The sequence below is a fragment of the Protopterus annectens genome, chromosome 2.part0 (assembly GCF_019279795.1).
Source record: "Protopterus annectens isolate FY-2018-M chromosome 2.part0, PAN1.0, whole genome shotgun sequence".
Classification (NCBI taxonomy): Eukaryota; Metazoa; Chordata; order Ceratodontiformes; family Protopteridae; genus Protopterus; species Protopterus annectens.
In genome coordinates this window covers 1376455296-1376477548 of record NC_056728.1, presented here as the reverse complement: position 1 = coordinate 1376477548, position 22253 = coordinate 1376455296, and the positions used below count along the sequence as shown (strand labels likewise).

Below are 22253 nucleotides of genomic sequence, written 5' to 3'. Positions count from 1 at the left end.
ATGACGGTTTGGGAGTGGGCGATCTCTTCATACTGCTTTCTGATTGCAACACACAAATCAGGGAAGACCAACACGCTGGCAGAGTAGGCAGATCCATTCTGACTCACAAGTGGTCCCTCAATCCATCAGTATTGAACAAGATGTCAGCCATTGGGGGCTGACCTTGTTGCAACCTTTTTGTTTCTTCCCTGAACAACAAATTTAAGAAGTACTTTGCTGGGGGGAGTCGCCAAGGGATGCTGTACTCCACGATTGGCCCCGGGTCTTCTTTATGCTTACCCCCCCTTCCATTGATTTCGAAATTTCTATAGAAAGTCAACAGGGTTGAGGAGCTCAGTAATCCTCATTGCCCCCTTTTGACCTTGTCAGGTGTGGTTCCCCTTCCTGTGGTCTCGCCCCCAGTATCCCCCCATAGTTACTAGATCCTAGTCAGGATCTCCTCTCTCACCCATTAGAACAGCAGCACTCCAATCTCTACACCCTCAGATTGACCGCATTGTTCTCTACTCCTAGTAGTTTTAAGAAAGTCCAGGCTAGCTTCCCCAGTATGTGACATAATTCTGGCTTCCCAGAAGGCCTCCACACAAAAGGTTTATAGCAGTAAATGTAAAACCTTTTCCATATGGACCTCTTAAGGAGAATATTGATCCTTTCTCAGCTCCAACTTCAGCTGTTCTCCTTTTTCTGAGCTCTCTTTTTCAAGAAGGAGCTAGGTTCTGTATAATAAAACTAACTAGCTGCCATTTCTGATTTCCATATGGGAGAGGGGTCTTTTTCTCTTTATTCATGAAGACTGTGTAAAGCTTTCATGAAGGGTACATCTTTACTCAGGCCTCCAATAAAGGACCCTTCACCCCTGTGGGATCTGAACTACTGTCCTTCAGGGCCTTACGCAGAAGCCCTTTGGTCCAGCTAATAGTTGCAGCAGGAAATATCTTTTTACTGGAAAATTACTTCAGCTAAAAGCCCATTCTACCAGATCTGTGGCTACTTCATCTGCCTTTTCCTCTAGAGCCTCAGTTGAAGAAATGATGTGCTCCAGCCACTTGGTCTAAGTCTCTTAACCTTTGTCATTCACTACAAATTGGACATTGTCTCCAGAAGCAGGGCATCTTTTCGTTCAACAGTGCTCTGGCATATCCTTCCTTGAGGGCCATCCAGGAATTGCGTAGTTGGGGATTCTGACCCAGTAGTGAGGAAGAATGAAGAGGACAACATCACATTTAGGAGTTATTTACTTAAAGGACAACAACTGGATTCTGTTATTAAATGTTCAACTTCTCTGTCCTTTTCTCCCTTATTGTCCCTGCTGTGAATAAACAACAATACATAATTTAAAATATTTTAAATTGACTGTTTCTCTCCACTAGAACAGTAGCTTACTGTGCTGTGGTGGTTTCACTTTCAAAAAACTTTTATCCCACCCTTGTTGCAGTCTCCAATTCATTGATGTCATCAAGGCAGATGAATACAGGTAGTTTTCTGGCCAGCTGCCTCCCCAAGCTGACATCACCATGACTGTCTTAAAAGTCCAACCATTCTGTGATGTCACAGCTCCCTGGTCCTTCCCTACCCATACAGAAAATAAAGGCTAGAACAATTAAACAGTACATGAGTCAAGTCTCCTGCTGTGAGCCGTCAATCACAGCAGGTAACAGCTCAAATTACCCTTAGGACTTTGACAGCCAGAGAAGTTAGGTGTGAAGGGGATGTGAAATGAGTCAAAGTAGTACAGTTCAGGCTTCACAAAAAATGCAGTTTAGCCATTCTAAAACGAAGCAGCAGTAAAACAAGATTTTGAAAGTCTGTTCTGTGACATTTTCACTCCTAGTGTTTTAAGTAGTCATTGAATAGCATGTAAAATCAGTGCAGTGACAGGAGCTTTAGGAAAAAAGAGGCCTGCTGATCTTTCTTTTTATAGAAAAGCACTGCATTTTGGGATACCTAGTTGTAGACTAAACAATCAGAATTACTTCAAGATGCCAGGCCCCATGTGGTCAAAGTCAGAAATTAGGTATAAAAATCTGCAAATAGTCCCAGAGTTTGGTTAAATGTAGGAAACGCCAAACCATGATGAAATAAACATGTTTTATTTGAGTCTGTGGGTATGGTTGTCTTTTAACATAACTTGGGCTCTGTGCTTCCTATTTTTCATTCTTCCTCACATACATCCCCTGGCCTGGTCTTGGAGAAATTACTGAAGAGGATTTATGGAACCCATAGGTTCCTGATCTGGGCCCCAAACTATTCTGTTCTGTTTTTAAAAATATTTTATGTAGGGCAGAAAACTCGATCTGAGGAGTTACAGAAGGTATAGTGCATTATGGGAGCAGGAGGAGCTCAAGACTGTGATCATAAGTCTTGGAAATGTGGCAGATCTCGTTTGCCACTCTTTGTGTCGAGATGTGATTGTTGACTGTTCTCGTGCATTTTCATAGTCAGATAAATCCTTAGAAAATCTTTTTTTTCCTATTAACGTTTCCCATTTCTGATTTTTCATCCTGTTCTGTTGCTCTCTTTTTCTTCTAGGCACCTTTTTGGTAGTTCGCTGTTTGTTTACCCTCCCTATCCTTTATTTAAAAAGAAAAAAAGCCCACTGGACTCTAATCTAGCTTATCTAGAAACTTCCTCCTTTTGTAGTTAAATTTCCCGCCTAGCGAGTGTGTGTGTGTGTGTGTGTGTGTGTGTGTGTGTGTGTGTGTGTGTGTGTGTGTGTGTGTGTGTGTGTGTAAACACGCGTGAGTGTCTGTGCGCGTGCTTCATAGATTTTTGTCTCTGTAGAAAATGTTGGAGAAAGGGTTTAAAAAGTGCACTAAATGCCTTTTTTCTGGCAAGCATTCCTTGTTTGTGTACTGCTTAGGGAAGGGAGCACCTGAACAAGCAATGTGATATCTGTGAGGCCGTCAGTCCTAGGGCTCTTGCAGAAGGGAAAAATAAGTTGATTCTAAAAGGGATGCTGCACTCGCCTTTCTCACAAGCAATCTCTGGAGTCCAACCATCTACTTCGTCCAAACCAGGAGACCATAAAAAGAGATCCAGATCTGCTAAGGTTCCATCCTCCTTTGAACTGAAGAGCAATGTACCTAGGTCGGATCTGACTTCATAGATGCCTCCTAAGTCTTTGGATCTGATGAAAATGATATTCTCAGATCCCAAGACAGACTTTTTCAGATCTAAAGTCTTTGGATCCGAAGCCCATTCCTCGGATGGTCTACTGGACATCACTGGATCTGGTACCATCTAGGGTATCCTCTCCCTTTCTGGAGAGAGGTGCTTTTGACAGTCTATTGTGTCTTCATGCTCTTCCAAAAGTTAGATTGAAGCAAATGTGACTAGGATGATGAGAGAAATGGTCATGGATCAACTTTAGAAGGGTGCTGTTCTATAGTTCCTACCTCCATCAGATCAGAGACTTCCACCAGCATCCACTCATCCTCCTAGGACTCGACAAATGGGAACAGCGTTATCAAATCTGAGTGCTCTGGGACCATCTGTGTCAGATCTGAAGAAGCTGGTTTCTTCGGATTTGAGAATTGACTCTGAGTTCATTGGCTCTGACTTTTTTGGATCTGGATGGCTGTAGGAGCCAAGGCTCCCATGTTGTATCCAGGGAGTTTTAGTCAACTCCAAAGTTCTCTTAACCTTCTCTCCCTCAAAGATTCGGCGTTTGATGGTTTGGCTCTGGCTTCCTTCTCTGGCAGCCTGTGGGGAGGAGGGTACTGGCAGACCAGGGACTCCCTTGCTCTGCTCTGTTGGTCTCCTCCTACCCAAAGAGATCAGCCTCTCGGGTAGTGAAGAGGGTTTTTTCTGCTCCTTCAGGTCAGATGAGTCCTCCCCCTCAGCTCCACCTTTGACCACCCATCTGACTTTCTCACATGATCCTCACCACTCCACGCCACTGGGACAGCCAGTCCAAAGCTTCCAGTCTGCCCAATCTGGGATTTTTATCTCTTCCGATACTTTCCCTGACCATTCCACCGAGGAAGTTCCTTGGAAGAGACTGTGCAAGAGGAAACACCTGGACTCACCCCAAAAGTCTCTCACTAAGAATACTGACTTTGATGAGGGAGAGGGGTTGGTAGATCTAGTTTGCTGATGGGCTTGGAAGGAACCTAACTTAACTGAACCCATCCCCAAGAGACGCGATAAAATTGTGGCACCTTCAGTAGAAAGGCAGTATTTGGAGTAAGGGCGTACCATTTGATGCCATGGTTGTGGCAGAGGCCACCAAAAAGGAACTCGCTGAACAGAGTTTGTTTGTTCATCCCATGAACAGGGAGTCTAGGGCAGTGGACAAGTTTGGGAAGAGAGTGCATGCTTCAGCGACTTTTGCCATATGATCACTGAATTATCTAGCCCAGTTACGAGATTGCAAAGGAATCCTCTCCACAAACTTTCCAACTCATTAGCAAGGACCATTACTGATGGGGCCCAAGCATCTGTCGCTCCTCAGTTGAGTACCTTGCAATCAATTGCTGACTCCTCCATAAGGCTCATCTCTAACACTATGGAAGGTGCCGTATGGGTGGTGAGTTCAGGTATATCCTCTAGGAGGCATGCCTGGATTTGCCTGTGTGATTTTGCAGAGCCTTTTAAGCCTTCTTTTGTCAATGCTCCATTTGACAGATCTTTGTTTTTCGGACCCATTGTGAAAGAAGCACTCTCTAGTGTTAAAAAGACAGACCTTGTCTGTTGTTGGACTATGTTTTTTGACCCCCTACCCTAAAGAACCTTTTCAAGGAATCAATAGAGAAGTTGCAAAATGTGGTTCAAGAAATTTTGTGTGGAGCTAGTTCTCCCAGCGTTAGAGGGGGAAATGATAATGGCAGAAGGCGTCCTCTTGGGCCTGCTTGAATACAGGGTCCAAATATCTTCCTCTGGAGGTGTTCCTGAGGTCAACTTTCCCTGCACTAAACGGCATAGCTAAATATAACAAACTGTACTTGGTTGCAGAGAATTATTACCAGAGGGTATACCATACCATTTTTCCTCCCACCTCCATCGATTTACAAAGCTTTCTGATGTTCTACCCAGTCAGAGGGAGACAGCAACTTAGCAAATTCAACAGTTGCTCGAAAGAGTCCTCTAAGAGGTCCCACCAGACCAAATAGGATCTGGAACTTACTTAAGGATTTTTTTAGTTCCAAAGAAGACAGCGGACTGGAGACTGATTTTGGATCTCGGTGTGCTAAATAAGTCGATTACACTCACCAAGTTCTGGATGGTCACGGTACAGTACAGTCTACCCTTTCTGGGAAAGGAAGGCTTGATGGTGCTCTATGGACCTCCAGGATGCTTACTATCATATAAAGATGATGAGATGGTCAAGGAGGTTCTTGCACTTCCAAGCGGGAGCCAATCACTACCAGTTCAGGGCACTGCCCTTTGGTGTCACCACAGGCCCCAGGTTGTTTACCAAATGCATGGCAGTGGTAGCAGCACATCTATGGTTGCGAGGAATTTGGATGTTCCCATATTTAGACGACTGGCTCATCACTGCCACAACTAGGCGTCAGTTGATACAAGCAAGAGACCAGGTACTGAGCACTTTTTTAAATCTTAGAATTACTGTAAATCTCAGCAAATCGAACTTGCAACCCACCCAGAAACTGAAATTCATAGGCGCAATCTTCAATGCACAAGCCATGGTTGTGTCTCTTCTATTGTCTTAAATACAGACTGTCAGAAACCAAATCAACAGGATCATTTGCAGTACAAAGACTGCAGCCAGAATACTATTACCGACTAAGTTTGATGTCATCTGCCATAAACCTAGTGCTCCTGGAGAGGTTTCACATGAGAATATTACAATTGATACTCCAGAGACAGTAGTCCCTTTTCAGTCACATTATGTCCACAAAGATGAGTGTGACTCAAATATGCAAGAGTTACCTCTCGTGGTGGATGCAGTCTTCCCAGCTCCAACAAGGTTGATTGCTCTTCATCAGGCCACGGCCATAGTGCCCACGGATGCTTCCCAGATTAGGTGGGGGGACATTAGCTGCAGAAGACAGTCCAAGGCACATGGTCCCCAAAAGAGACCAGTCTGCATATCGGCATTCTAGAGATGAGACCAGTGCTTCTGGCATTGCAAGCATTCCAACACACTGTCTCCCTGTCGGGACAATTGTGATTGAAATGGGCAGTATGTCAGTAGTTTGGTATATCAACAAACAAGGAGGAACCAAATCTTGCCCCATGTTGAGAAGCTCTGAGTATGGTAATGGACGATAGCTTCCAATCATTTTCTGATGGCAGTGGTCCCTCAACCACAAGGTGCCTGAAATGATCTTCTGTCAATGGGGTCAGCCTTGCTGCTGTCTTTTTGCATCTCTCCTAAACAAGTGCAGCAGCTTCTTTTCCTTAGTCCTGCCATTGGGAGAATCACAGTGGGATGCTTTTCTCCATGATTAGTCCCTCCCCATCTGTTTATACGCCTATGCCCCAACTCCCTCTATTCCCAAGTTTCTACAGAAAGCAGCCAGATTGAAGAGCAGAGTCCTCCTCATTGCATCTTACTGGTCTCAATAAGTATGGTTCCCCTTTCTTTGGCTAATCCTCTGTCCCCACCTTGGATTCTGGATCTGACTCCAGACCTTCTGTCCCATCTGATGAGACTGGTCCACCTAGACATTCCAAGCCTCAGACTGACCGCATGGCTTCTCCAGTTCCATTGATGGGTAGGCAGCCTATGCTTTCAGCCCCAGTCCATTCCAGTTTATTCTCGTCCCATAAGCCGTCCACCAGTAAATTGTAAAAAAGCAAATGGAAACGTTTTGTCTTCTGGGAGGAGCATAATCACAAGAATCCTTTTACAGCTGCTGTTCACACAGTCCTCAATTTTCTAGCTCAGTTGTTTAATGACAGTGCAAGTTCATCTGTGATTAAGGTGCAGCTAGCTGCTATTTCAAATTTTCCATGTGGGATTCAAGAATTCTACTTTGGCTTCCTCTAAAAATTGCAGAGTATTTTTGAAGGGTACTCTGTTGCTCAGACCCCCTGTTAAACATCCTGTTCCCCCATGAGATTTAAGTCTAGTATTACAAGCCCTGACTCTGTCTCCTTTTGAACCTGCAGCTAAATGCAATTTTAAAATTTTTATCTTGGAAGACAGCTTCTCTGGTTGCAAGAAGAATATCATAACTTCAAGCATTATCATCAAAACCTCATTACGTAGTTTTTCATAAGGATAGGGTTACCTTGCATATCAATGGTTCCTTTCTTCCAAAGGTGGTGTCAGAATCAGATACTAATCAGGCCATTAACCTCCTTGTATTCTTTTCAAATTTCAGTAACAAAGGAGAGTACTTGTTATATTTACTGGAGGTACACATACAGTTACGTTTTTACTTACACCGTAGAAAGGATTTGAGGAAAGCAGACCTACTTTTTGTTTTATTTGCACATCATAGAGTGGGGGAAGCTATCCCTAAAGTTTCTGTGGCTAGATGAATTACGGAATGTATTTCCATTGTATACAAAAAATTGAATGTCCCCTCCAGGGACATGTAAGGGCTCATTCTAGTAGAACCATGGCTTGCTATTTCTGTTTTTCTATGTAGAGCTTCCATGGATGATATTTTGTGCAGCTGCTACTTGGTCTAACCCACATACCTTTATCAATCGGTACAAATTGGATATGGTCTCAAGGGGAAGAGCAGCCTTTTGTTCGGCCATTTCAGAAACATCCTTCCTTAAGGCCAACCTAGGGCTCCGGTAGCTGGGGACTCTCCCATATGTTGAGGACGAATGAAAATTGACAACATCAGATGAATGAAAATTGACAACATCAGATAAAGAAGTTATGTTCTTACCATAATGTTACATCGGAGTTGTCCATTTTCTTTCATCCTCAACTCTCCACCCTCGTACCCCTTCGCCTATAGGAAGAAGCAAGTACATGAGACCACATTAGATACCTTATGTTCCTTAGGTGTTGAACTCCAGTGATGGCGCGTTGTAGGGTTTCCTATTTCTTCTGATTTTTCTTTATCAAGGTTGTTGTTGTTCTTTCGGCTTTTCCCGGTTAGGGGTCACCACAGCATAACTCTGGTCCGCTAATGATTGGCAGTAGATTTTACAGTGCCAAGGTGCCAGCCTGGCACCCAACCTTCAAAGGCATGCCCATTCATGCATGTCTTTCGAACGCCACTCTACCGCGGGGAGGACATGCAGACTCCATACAGGAGGCGCTCCAGCCAAGAATCGAACGGGAGAACCTCTTGCGGTGAGTCGATAACGCTACTGCTGCAACACCGCGGCTGCCTATTTTTCTGTATCAAGGTATATGTATTATTTGAGGGGAATGGGGACCAGAGCATCATGGGTAGGGAGGAGCCTGAAAGTTTGTAAGCTTCCACAAGCTGAAATAGCATCTGAGTCGGATCTGAGGTTCAGATCAGAGTCCCATACATTGAGGATGAATGAAAATGGACAACACAGATGGAACTTTATGGTAAGAACATAACTTCTTTTTTAAATGTATATGTGGTTTTCCTGTTAAGCATCTTGTGAAGATCTGAAATTTTCAGTAATATTACTTTCAGTTCTTATTAAATTTAGATGTGAATTTTCAAGACATTACCGAGTTTTGATGAATGTGGCTCTAGAATGGAAGGATAGTGATATATAGTATTGAGGACCTCCTGCATATCCACAAAACAAACGGCACTAGAATGTTTCGTGCTAAAGAACCTTGCCTATGATGTAAATAGGACCTGCTGGAAATATAGTTATATATCCCAGAAACTACCCCGTCTATGGAACAGGCTCCCCATCCATGTGAAGCAGAGTTCCTCCCTAACCCCATTCGAGTGCAACTTGGACATTTGGATGGGAAACTAGAAATTCATCACTGGTTTGGTACCTATGTCTGTAATGGACACAGACAACCTGTAAATGGTTAATCTCCCAGCCCCATGCTTGCACTTATCAAGGACATCAGAACTTATCAGAGATTTGGGATGCATGGCTAGGCTTAAAAATGCCCTTATGGTCGTTAGCCTAGTGAACACCTATGAACCTGTGAGAGTAGATAACAGTGAATGACTGCTTTGAAAAGTTATATGTTGGGAGATGATGTGCTCAGTCTGTAGAGGCATTTTGGCTTTAGTGGTTAGTGTAGAAGTGAAAAGGCATTGCTGCTAATGTCTTGGTCACTTCTGGTTGTTTAGGAATTTTGAGCTTTGTAAGATATTTAACATGGACCTAATTGTCCTTTGAACAAATTTACCTGATTAGTAATGTGAACATGGATATATATTTGTATACATATAAAACTTAAGGTAACAGATTTGTTTTGGAGCTGCTTCTGTCTTATTATAGGATATGTTGAGCTGTCTCTTGGTCTTTATCAAAGTAGCAAAATTCTGTATCTTTTCCACCAGCTTTGGAAACAAGAGTGGCACTCCCACGCATTCTCCTTTTTCTTCTATGACCCAAATGATTGAAATTCTGTGTCATCAATGTCATCAGTTTCCTTAAAAACTGAACAGTGCACTAAAAAGGACAGGGTCTTGAAATTAATACTTTTTAGCCATGTATTGAATGGCTTGATTTTAATAGAAGTATTGCTGTACCCACCACTTTACTTAGAAATCTGTCAGCACCTTTATGAACCAAAGCCTGCCGACAAGCTGCTTGGAAGTGGGTCTCACAAACTCAGTATTATCTGGTCCTTGATTTAATTGTAAGGTGTGACAGACACTTGAAGGATCATTATTTTGAAAATGATACTGCATTCAGACCATAGCCAGCCTTGGCCACATGCCAACTAGGTGACTACCTAGGGAGTCAGTTTAGCAGGGGTGCTTTCCAGTATTTATTAGTTTATCCTTTTGTAGTAAGGAAGTGGTTTCTGTAAAGTATGTTGAAGAATGAATAATGGAAAAAACTGAAGAGTAAGAGAGACTGTGAGAAAATGAAGAAAAAAGTAACCTGGATGGTGTAGGTAGACCAGGGTGGGGGCACTGGATGATTTTGGGGAGGCCACTGTGGAGCCCTTTTGTCTAAGGAACCAGTTGACCAAAGGTCGACCCTGATTCAGACTATGACTGTGAAAGTAAATGCAGACAAAAACTGTGATGAATATGTGGCTAAATGACAATTGCCTTTGCAGCTTATCCTTGTTTACCTTTTAAATACTTTCATTTGTTTAGTTATTTTTTTTTTCTTCTAATAGAAAACCTGGAAAATCAGAAAATGCTTGTCTGCGGGATATGTTGCTAATCTCTTCCAGCAAGACTGGGAAAATGGCTTGCCTGCAATTTGTGGTAAGTTATACAAGTAAACATTACACCAAATCTACAGCTGTAGATATATTTTATACCCCAAATTTTGCTAATGCTTAGAAAAAAGGATTTGTATGACAGTATGTAACATTTCTTATTTGTTTAAGTCTGACAGAAAACATTATTTTAGTGGAAATCTCTTGTGTTTTACAGGTATTAAAGTATTTTACATATTGATTAGGAAAAAGGAGTATACATTTTGAGGGAACAGAAATGGCTAAAAGTAAGCTGACCAAAAAGTGCACAGCAGAAAAAAAATGGCTGAAGATGAATCCATTAAATATCTTTCCCCCTTTACCCAGAAGTAGAGTGACTTTTGAAGTGGTTACATTAAATAGGAGGGGGCACCTCTCTCTCTCTCTATATATATATATATATATATATATATATATATATATATATATATATATGTATGTATACATAATGTGTGTGTGTATATGTGTGTGTGTGTGTGTGTGTGTGTATATATATATATATATATATATATATATATATATATATATATATTACATTATAGATATATATAGATTACGTTATAGAGATATGTATGTATTTTTCAGGTGCAGTAAACTTCCACATGGGTTAAACAGTCTCTTAACTTGGGCCAGGATTTTGAAAATGCATAAGCATACTCTCATAGGCTACTTCAGGATTGCAGATGGGTTTTTTTCAACATGGAACCCCTTTGCAATTTTGTGAAGGTGTGGAAGTGTCATTTAGGTAATATATACAGAGTTCTTGTTTTCTCTAACATTTTCTCCATCCATTTTAAATGTGATGTTTGACATTATAAAACCGAAGGACTTCTTTCCTACCGTAGAGTATGTATGATACAAATTAGCTGACTGTAGAAAAGTCTGAACTTCCAGCCTAATCATATGAGTGTACTTCCCTGAGTGTGGAACATTGTACAGACTATGATAGAGGAATACATGTACAGGTTTCCAGTGATGTATCAAATTATCCGGTGATTTCCCGTATAAAGAGGCTTGTCTGTTAGTGCCTGATGAATGGTTTTGTTGATCATACTAAGAGAGCAGAATGATATACATTTTATAAGAACTTTATAAACAGAATGTTATATGGTTATTTTATGTGTAGCCAACTTTGGCTCATGTAGTAAGAGGTTCCCATTCTTACTGTGCCATAAATCACTAAGGCCTCAGAGTAATCCCATCACTTACTACACATTATAGAAATTGTCTGTCTATTTTAAGACAGACACGCATTTATTTAAGCTGCATGAGCAGAGCATTGCATAGTTATCTGGATAAGTATAATTGTCTATGGCCCAAATAGTACCCTCCTATTCATGCTACCATAGCTGACCAAGACCTCCAAATAGTCCCATCGTTTAGCATACTTTGTAGGATTTCACTGTCTGCTGCAGAATTATGAAACTTTTCACACTCACAATTAGCTTTCTCTGTAATTATTTTTCTTTTGACTGAGCCTCTTTCCATATCCTTAATACTGTAAAACAAACAATGCAAATAATAACAGTGCATCAGATAACCATTTACAAGAGGCAATTAGACCACACTATTTTAAATATCACAGAGGTCTTCTCAGCAGTTTTACTTTCCTTATAGATCTGGATTGTCTGCTCCTGTTTACTAAAGATGTCCCCATGCTGTACAGCTTTGTTTAGATGTGAGGATTATTGTTGTGGGGTGACCAGTGTCATTAATCTTTTTATATGCTACCTTATTGTTCTGTCCTCTTCCCTAATTGTAAACTTGTGCATTTAGAAAGTATTCCCATTTTCTATGCAGATTCCAGAGCATGAGTGTTTGTTTGCCAAGGGCTCCACTTTCATTAAAGTTTTGATCTAGAGTGCCCATCCACTAATCTTAGTTTGGCGGTCATCACCTCTGTAAGCTTCTGCTGCATGCTAATAAGTTCTGGTGTCTGCTTGCTTCCATTTCTTGGTTATGGCTTTTTTTTTTTTTTTTTTTTTATGATAGGCAGACATTATTAAAGTCAATAGGGCATTCTGAGTTTGGTGTAAGCATGTCCTCGTTAGGCCAACCTAAGACATATAACTGGGTCAACATCCAGTGGTTTTTGAAATACCTTATGAAGCAGTTTTGGGACATGTAAGGATTATATGTAGCTGGTTGTCCTCCTTAGGAGAATCACAGCACCATCAGTCTGCAGACACCATTTGGAAGATTTTTCCTAATTTGGCCAGGGTGTAGAAGCATTTGTGGAGACACTTCCATCCAGATATCCTAAATGTTCTATCCCTAGTGCAAAAGTGTAGAAGTTTCAGATATCCATCGGTGTGTTTAATGATCTCTCCCAGGCTACTCTAGTTTAGTTGTATTTGTGAGTGTTTGAATAAATGGCTAATTAGTTGGACAAGGTCGGGTTTCCTCAGGGCTATGTTTTTTTTAACATTTCATCTGTCTCAAGGACACTCTTGTTCCCTGATATTCCAGATGTAGTATATGTGGAAAGGCATATTTTGCCTTTAACTCTTGCCATTTCCATATTCTTCCATTATCTAATATCTGATATCTGTGTTGTAGCTGCTTTCCCCAGTTAGTTGTGGGGGGGTGGGGGTACCTTGGTTTCTGAGTTGGAGGTACCCTAGCTGTAGGACAGGTTCCTTCAAGTGGCTTAGGGGATGGATTTTAAATAAAGTTCCTAGTTGCTACAAGAGTGGCTTCATTGGTGGAGGGTCGCCTTGGAAGATCTGCTAACTAAATTCAAGTAATCTATTCCCATTAGGATATCAGTCTCACTAATATCATATCTTTTCATACTGCTTTGTAGATGTTAAAAAGATGATCTTCATCCCTATAATGAAAGTGGTTTTTCCCCAATAACGATGCATATCTGGGACCACCATTCCTCCCAGATGACCAGGTAATGCCAGTTTTCCCAAGCCTGCCAAGGGCACCCTGCCCCACACACAGATTAATGTTTTAGATAGTTTTATAATCTGCTTATTAAGTGGTTCCAGTTTTGGGAAAGTCAGAGCTTGTATCGCATATAGCAATAGGGGTAGGCCAAACCAATTTATTGCCTGAGCCTTCTGATCTAGGCCCAAAGGAAGCAGTTTTAACAGTGCTACTACTTTGTGCTGAATTTCCTGATAGGTTAGAGCGACTGACTGTTGCCATGATTCTGCAGTTCATACTCCTAAATATTTTAATTTACTTTTCTCAAGTAAGAAGGGATAACTGAATGTTTGTTCCTGCTGAAAGTTTAAGTTGAGAGCAACTGCTTCAGTTTTCTGGACATTAATAGTATGGCCTGCAAAACAGTCAAATGTTTAAATTATATGAAAAAGAGTTAAGATGTTTTGCTGGATCAGGCGGTGAGAGTAAGATTTAATCAGCAAAAAGAGAAAGATTTGGCTACTGGGGACACCAGATATAGCCTTGTTTAAGAAATTCCTCAATTGTCTGAGCTAATGGCTCCCAGATAACATGCCAACAGCAGAGGAGACCTAGGAAAGCCTTGTCTGGTGCCCCTTCTGATTTCAGATGGGGTGGATAATCCTGTGAACATCTCCATTACTGCTGTTGTACCGCATAGAGGCTATGTGTGAGTTTAATAAATGCATTAGGAAGGGCTGTTCTTTTCAAAACACCATAGAGAAAATACCACTGCAGCTTGTCAAATGCCTTCTCTGTATCTAAACTTAAAAATTCAGTGGCTTTCCTGTTTCCTGAGAGTCACTCAAAATACATATAATACATTAATATGTTATCATTAGATGTCCCTCTATAAAGGCACATTGGTCTATGTGAATTAAGGTCAGTATAAATGTTGCCATTTTCTTGGCAAGAATGGTCTTGAAAATCTTGTAGTCATGGTTCAGCATGCAGATTGGACAATAGAATTTGAGGAACACTGGATAATTTTACCCTCCTTTAGTATAGGGACAAATAACTGCCTGCTTCCAAGACTGCCTGGGTGGGAGGGTTCTCCCTCTAATATTCGATTCAGCAGAACTTTGCATTTTCCCAGTAGCTCTTCTTATATATTTTCCTTAAGTCCGATGGGAGGTCCTCTGATTCCGGAGACTTACCTGTGGCTTAGTATTTTTAGATTTCCTGTATTTCTACCTATGAGATGGGGGTCGTATGTCTGCTCCTCTGTGTTTGTGTCAGTACATTCAAGGTAATTCCATTTAGAAAATTTTCTTTTTCTTCAGGGATCAGGAACTTGTGAGATTAAGTGGTATAAAGTTGTCCATAGTAGGCTAATAAAGTTTGCAGTATTCCATCTGGCACTGATAGTGACCTATCACTCCTTTTCTGCAGTTTCTCAGAGTTTTGTCATCATTCTTGTTACAAGCTGTTGTCTAAGCTTAAGCACAAGTGCCCTAAGAGCTTTTGGAGTGTTTGCAAAAGCGATAGGTTTAATGGCTGATTATGTTAAGATCTCATGTTGTCAATTTTCATTCTATCCTCGACTATTGGGTTCGGATCCAAAATGTTGGATCAGACTCTGCCGTTGCTAAAGCTCACAATATATCTCTTGAGCTTTTCCCTTGCACACAGTGCACCTCCCCCAAATATCTCAGATCTTGTTTGCTGCTTATAGCTAACAGATGTGGTCTACCATCACTCTTGAGCTGCATGACTTTGATAAGTAAGACTTTTTTGTATTTCTCTGGTTTTTTTTCTTCTTCTAAATCACTAATAAATATTCTCTTAACTTCAACCTCTCCTTTTATACTGCTATTTTTCAAATTTTTTTGTACTTGGTACCTCTTCTCCCTTACAAATCTTTCTTCCCATTGTTTGTATTCCCTTACTCTCTCTTCTTGATAGTTTAAAAAAAAAAAGCACCTTTGTCTGTCATACTTATTTTTCTCTGTGTAATACCTTCTGACTTTGTTGTTGTCATTCTTGTTCTTTGTTCATTATGGCTGACAAACCTGCAGGTTTTAAAAAATGTACTAAGTTTGGGCATAAATTGCCAGTTTCTGATGCCCACACTGTTTGTATATATTGTCTGGGCCCTCTTCATTTACAAGAATATTGCTCAATATGCTGTGGCTTCAATCCTTGTGCTCTTATGGAGCATAAGAACAAGTTGATTTTGAAGGGTTTCATTCTTTCATTATTTGGGGAAGCCATATCTGAGTCATCTAAACCAAAATCTTTTTCTTCAGAATTTTCTCCTGACTCTTCAAGAAAGAGAAGTCAAAACGCTCCACTCTCGACCCCGGATCTGAAAAAATTGAGTGTGTGGAAGCATACTGCTTCACCGGATTCTACAAAACCTAAGCAGACCATCACAACACGACCTGATCCGACCCTGGCAAAGTCTGATCAGAAGAAAGTAAAACCATCTGACTCTACCTTATTGGATCTGACATAAACAGAATTCATGGATATGCCTTTATTTCCATGCACCAAATACTGTCCGTTCCTTGAAGTCTGTTCCTGACAAGAATCCCATCACCCTTCTTACAAAGACCAATATATCCGTCTGTACACTGCACTCGTTCTTCCAGAAGCCTCACTGAAGAAAATATGGAGAGGGGTGAGGAAGAACCTTCTTGGCTGAGGGACAGATCGGTTTTCCTTCAGCGCCTACCCCTCTGGGTCAGGTTATCCATCCTTCCACAACACCTCCCTTGCAAATTCCTCCTCTGGCATCTTTTGTTGCTTTGGAGTCCCAGGATCCTAGTCGTCCAGGCAAATCAGTCTTGCAGCCGAGGATTTTCATATCCTCGCATCCCAGATCTTCTCTGCGACTTACAGTCCACTTGGATCCAGAGACCTCTTAGATCCAAAGGTCTGCCTGTTGGATCCAGGATGCAGCATTCCACTCCGAAGTTTTCAGAGTGGTCTTTGCTCCTAGGAGCCTCTACACTGGATTGATTGACTCAGGCTTCCACCTTGGGGGTGTTGCCGTTGGAGCAGAGCTGGGCGAAGATTTAGGAGCTTGTCTTCTTGGATCCAAATCTCTCTTCGGTTCCTCCATGGCTGCGAAGAGAGCTTTCTCTGCTTCGGCTGAACTGATGGAGCCTACTCCCTCAGATTTTAGACAGTCTACCGTAATGTCACAGCGTCAAGAGCCTCACCACCTTTCTTCACAAGGGCATCCAGTACCAAAGATTTTCCCTGTCATGGAATATTGCTTTCCTCTTCCAATACCTCCCCAGAGCATCCCACTGAGGAGGTGGCCAGGAAGAGGACGTGTAAGAGAAGCACTTGACTCTCCACAGGAGTCATCACTGAAGACACAGACTTTGATGAAGGCAAAGTGTCTCCATGGTCACCTCCTGAATATGTCTCATTTGGAGACATCCTAGAAATTCTTAAACTGCAAGGTGGCTTAAGCCCCCTCCAACCCTACATATGAGGAATCTGTTTTCCTGGAGGCCTTTGGTACTGGATCCTGTACTTCCTGAGTGACTCTGCCCGCTGATGAATTTGTTGATTATGATCTTTTGGCAGGCATGGAAGGAACCCGACTCCATAGAACCCATACCTCTGAGACCAGACAGGATAATGGCACCATCTGCAGACAGTTCTAATGGAAAGGGGTTCCAGTTGATGCCGTATTCGTAGCAGCAGTCACAAAGAAGGAACTCGCTGAAGAAAGTTTCCACTGTCCATCCCCCCAGTAGGGAGTTGCAGGCAATGGAGAGATTAGAGAAGCTTGTCTTTGCTTCAGCAGCCTTTGCTCTGAGGTCACTGAACTATTTGGTACACTTTATTATACTTCAGAGAGATTTGACTAAGGAATTGTCAAATACTCTCTCAGGCGCCATTTTTGAAGAAGTTCAAGATTCTGTAACTTCTCAGTTGGCAACCCTTCAGTCTATAACCAGTACTTCTATGAGGTTAGTTTCCTCAAGAGCAATGGTTTCAGGCATTTCCATGAGGATACTTGCTTTGATGCGCTTGTATGATTTTGCAGAGCCATTTAAGTCCACTTTCGTTAATGCTGCTTTTGACGGAACTATACTGTTTGGCCCTAAAGCAAAGGAAACCCTGTCCAGGTGTGAGAAAGATGGAAAGACCTTGTCTGCCATGGGCGTAGGTTTTTCAGCTTCCCAAAGATCCTTTTCCAGGAATTAATGCAGTAGCCAGTAGATATGGTTTAAAAAGAATAAAAACAAGGGAGAACCATCAAAAAATACTAAAAAAACAAAAACAGTTCAGTGGTATCTGCAGAACACACTGTTTTTGTTTTTTAGTATGGTTTAAAATGTCTCAAGGTCCTTTCCAAGACACATGGGGAGGAGGGAAGTCTCGTGAGAATCTTTCTTTGACAAACCCTATCAGTCCTGAATGGAGGCCAGACTGCCCACCTCTGGAGACAGTTTGGGAGCGTTTATCCATGCAGCAGAGAGCCTGGCTAGACTTAACAAAAGATACTTGGGTGCATAGGATCATTTCCAGAGACTACGTTATACCCTTTTCTCTTCCATCTCCATTTCCAAGACAAATTCCTGATGTTCCACCCAGTCAGAGGGATCAAGCAGCAATTCAAATTCAAAAGCTGCTAGAAAAAGAGTCCTCCAAGAGGTTGCATCAGACCAAATAGGATCCGGAACTTACTCAAGGTACTTTTTAGTGCCAAAGAAAACCATGGGACTGGAGACCAGTTTTGGATCTTACCAAGTTAAAGAAATCAGTTTGGTGAACGAAGTTCCAGATGGTCATGGTTCAGCCCATTCTCCCCTTTCTGGGCAAGGACAACTGGATGTGTTGTATGGATTTTCAGGATGCCTATTATCATCTAAAATGAACAGGCGATCCAGAAAGTACCCACACTTTCAGTTCTGCTTCAACCAGCATCAGCTCATATATATGCAAGAGATCAGGTTCTCCAGATTTTCATTCTTACTACAACAAATTACAACTACAGCTGACTCAGACATTGGAGTTTATAGGAGCCCTTCTCAATACAAAATCTCCCATTGCTTCTCTTCCACCGCACAGAGTTCAAACAATAAGGTCACAAGTAAGGAAGATTATAATGAGTACCTCGATTTCAGCCCGTCTAGTTCTTCGGACTCTAGGCTTTATGGCTGCGGCAGTAACTTTAGTTCCACTTGCCAGGTTTTACTTGAAGATCCTACAGTGGATGCTAGCTGCTCAATTGTCAACCCTGTATTAGTGTCACACCAGACAAGAATTAAACATATGTTCAAAAGAGATCTGAGTTTGTGGTTTCAATCTGACCGACTACTTCAAGACCATCCTTTCATTCCCCAGCAGCCCAAGACCACGGATGCTTCTCAGGGTAGCGGGGGGGGGGACATTATCAGGGAAAGAGGGTCCAAGACACTTGGTCCCCTGAAGAGGCCAGTTTACACATGAGTGTCCTGGAGATGAGTGGTGCTCTTAATACTGCAGGCATTTCAAGATTCTCTCCCCCTGGACGATTGTGATTCCAACAGGCAACATGTCAGTTGTAAGGTACATCAACATATACAAGAAAAGAACTAAATCCTGCCCATTGTGTTGAGAAGCCCTGAGGGTCTGGCAGTGGGTGATCTTTTCCAACTGCTTTCTATTAGCAACACACATCTGGGGAAATCCAGAGTGATAGCAGAAAAACTGAGTAGGTGCATTCTTCTTCCTCACAAATGGTCCCACCGTGAAATGGTGGCGGACAAGATTTTCAGTCAGTGGGTCCAGCCTTGCTACAACCTCTTTGCTTCTCCCCTAAACAAAAAGTGCAGCAGCTACTTTGCCCTAATTCCTCCACAGGGGAAGTCACCGAGGGATGCTGTACTCCACAAGTGGCTCCTCAGTCTTGTCTATGGTTATCCACCAATTCCACTGATTCCAAAATTTCTGCTTAAAGTTGCCAGGTCAGAGATCGCAGTGATCCTCATTGCACCCTGTTGGCCTGGACAAATTTGGTTTCCCTTTCTCTGCCCTCATCTGGTTCAACCACAGTTGAACCTAGATCTGACTCCAGACATCCTGTCTCACCTGATAGGTATGACCCATCCAGATATACCAAACCTCAAGATGGCTGCTTGGCTTCTCCAGTTCCATTAATAGCCGGACAATCCATGCTCTCCATTTGTTTGCCATATGATTTTATCTTCCTCTAATCACTCAACAAGAAAAATATATTCCAGAAAATTGAAAAGGTTTGTTATTTGGGCACAGCAGCACAACTTTGACCCTTTTTCTGCCCCTATCAGTTACATTTTGGACTTTCTAGTGCACTTATTTTTAAATTGTGCTAGTTCAACAGTTGAAGTGCAACTGGCAGCAATTTCCAGTTACTGCAGTGGATTTAATGGCTCTTCTATAGCTTCTCATAAGTTGAGCAAGGCCTTCTTAAAAGGTTCTCTTCTCTTAAGGCCTCCATTTAAAGATCCTACCCCTCCATTTAAATCTGATGCTTCAGTTTCGCACACAATCCCTTTTTTGAACCAGCAGCTACATGTGAACTTAAAATCTTGTGTGGAAGACAATTTTCTTGGTTGCCATTACTTCTCCAAGAAGAATTTCTGAGATCCAAGTATTATTCTTTAAACCCCTGTACTTAATTTTCCACAAAGATAGTGACCTTGCTCACTAATCCGTCCTTGCTGCCAGAGGTGGTGTCAGACTCCAGTATTAATCAAGCCATTAACTTATCAGTGTTCTTTCCTAAGTTTGCCAGCAAAGGAGAATATATTTTACATTTACTGGATGTTCATAGACAGTCAACTTTTGTATTTGCATAGGACCGAGAAATTTGCAAAAGCTGACCAGTTTTCAAACTTCATTTCCTTAATTTATACTAAACTTTACGTTACTCTTCCACATTCCTTGAAAGCACACTCCCCAGATCCATGGTGACTTCCACAGTTTTTCAGTCAAGAATGTGCATGGATGATATATGTGCAGCAGGAATTTGGGCTACTCCCCATGCCTTTGTCACTCATTATAAGTTGGATTTGTGTCCAGAGGCACGGCATCATTGGGTTCTGTGGTGCTGAAGAATATTCAGCCTCAAGTCCACCCTGGAAACTGGTAGCTAGGGACCCTGTCCCAATAGTTGAGCATAGAAAGAAAATTGACATCACCAGATAAAGAAATTATGTACTTACCGTAACATTCCATCTGTGTTGTTCATTTTCATTCTTCCTCATTTCCCCTCCTAAGACTTCTGGAGGAATGAGTGTTTACAGGATTCCTGTATACTTGTTTTTTGTATGACTTCTAGATATGCTTTTCCACTAACCTCTTCCTTCCTTCACTCTTTACTGAGCAGCAAACAAGATCTGAAGTATTTGGGGGAGGTGCATTGTTGGTAAATAAGAAGCTTAAGAGGTTTAGTTACCACGTGCTTTAGCAATGGCCGAGTCAGATCAGACTGTTCAAATCCGAACCCCGTAGTTGAGGAAGAATGAAAATGGACAACAATGCTAGAACGTTATGGTGAGTACATAACTTCTGTTTTTTGATCCATCTTGTTTTGCAGCTCTGCTTTAATTTCTCTTAAGTTTGGCCGATTCAGTTTTGCTTCTGTGCCCCTGACTCAACTGTAATATACACGGCTCCCTCTTTAGGTCTCTGTACCGTTTGCTTTTGCCCTTATTTGTTTAGCTTCCTGTCGTATGGTTTGTTTGATTTTACTTTTGAATTTATCCCAGCCTTCGGCAGTTACCTCCTGCATTTCAGATAAATGTATTTTTATTGCCTCAGTTAACCGCTTAATGTAAGACTTTTGTTCAAGCAAGTATGTTGAGAACCCGCAATGTTTTGGAAGATTGTTCTTTTGTCCAAGGTCAAGAAAGCTTGCACAAGGGCCTAATCTGATAGGGAATTTGTGTAAGTTATAATTTCTTTGATTAAATGCTTCTCCCTAGATATATGCATTATATCAATGTGGACTCTGCATATATCTTGGTGAATAGTAAGTAAACCCTGGGTTGGGGAGTGGTGCACTACCTTTGTCCATCGCATCCATCCATTCCACTGATGCCAAGTAGGTTTTGAGAAGTCTACCCTGACTTGTAATGTGTGTCTTGCGGTGACCACTGGATATATCTGTTGGGGAAAGAGTAGCATTCCAATAACTTATTATTATAGTTGCTCCTTTTGCAAAAACAGTTATGTGACTAAGACTGTGCTTAATTACAGTGAGCCTATGCCCTGGTGGTAAGTATATTACAGCTATGATAAACATTTCATGTCCCTGTCTAACTTTTATTGCCACAAAGCAACCCTTTAGTGTTTGAGATTTTGCCTGTGATGTCCATAATGGTGTATTTGAGTAATGGAATTATTAATGTTCTTCGTGTTTCACTGTTGCAGTCATTACATTTGGGTAATTGCTGGCAGGTTGCCCTCAGTCGGCCTGAATAACAAAGTCTTGGGTCCTGCGTCGGTTGCTGTCTCCTCTTCCATGACGTCAGGGGTATAAAACATGCAGCCGACGCCATTTTATTCAGTCTTTCTTGCCATGCAGTGCCCGAAGCAGAAGCAGTTTGCCAGTGCCGGTCGGCCGACTCCTGAAATTTTCGCATTCGAGTTTCAGAACCGAAGTCTTCAACTAAAGCTAAGTACCCCGTTGGGGAAACTTTTTCTTCCTCCTTACCGATGTCAGTAAAAATTAATAATTGCATTACTTGTGGGAAGCAACTACCTCATAAGGATTTTCATTTGTACTGTATTCCTTGCCTAGGCCCAGATCATAAAGTGCTTTGTTGTCGGTTTTGTGTTAGATTTAACCAACGCACTATTAAGCGTCTGTATATTTTTGCTTCAAAATATTTCGAATCAAGATTTAATTACCCTGAAATGTCGTCGGTTAGCAATCAGACTATTGGAGTTCACAAAAAATGCAAGGAAAAAGACAGTGACAGACTGTTGAGGTCCAAAACAGACGAGGAAGCTTCTCCTAAGCCAGTCGCCGGTTCGCCGGTACTCAGTGAGGTGCTTTTGCAGCCCCTGATACCCGCTAAGTTTGAGTTGCAGGCCTCTACCGAGACCCATGCGGAGTCCGGTATGCCGCGAGATTCTCAGA

At 41.8% G+C, this 22253-nt stretch overlaps 1 protein-coding gene across 1 annotated transcript in view; it reads left to right on the top strand.

The window, feature by feature from the left end:
• ZGRF1 (zinc finger GRF-type containing 1) overlaps positions 1-22253 on the top strand; it is a 2981513-nt gene that overhangs the window by 43254 nt on the left and 2916006 nt on the right. Inside the window, 1 exon segment of the mRNA XM_044061551.1 lies at positions 10181-10271. Coding sequence (XP_043917486.1) covers positions 10218-10271 — 54 coding nt within the window. The 5' untranslated portion in view covers positions 10181-10217.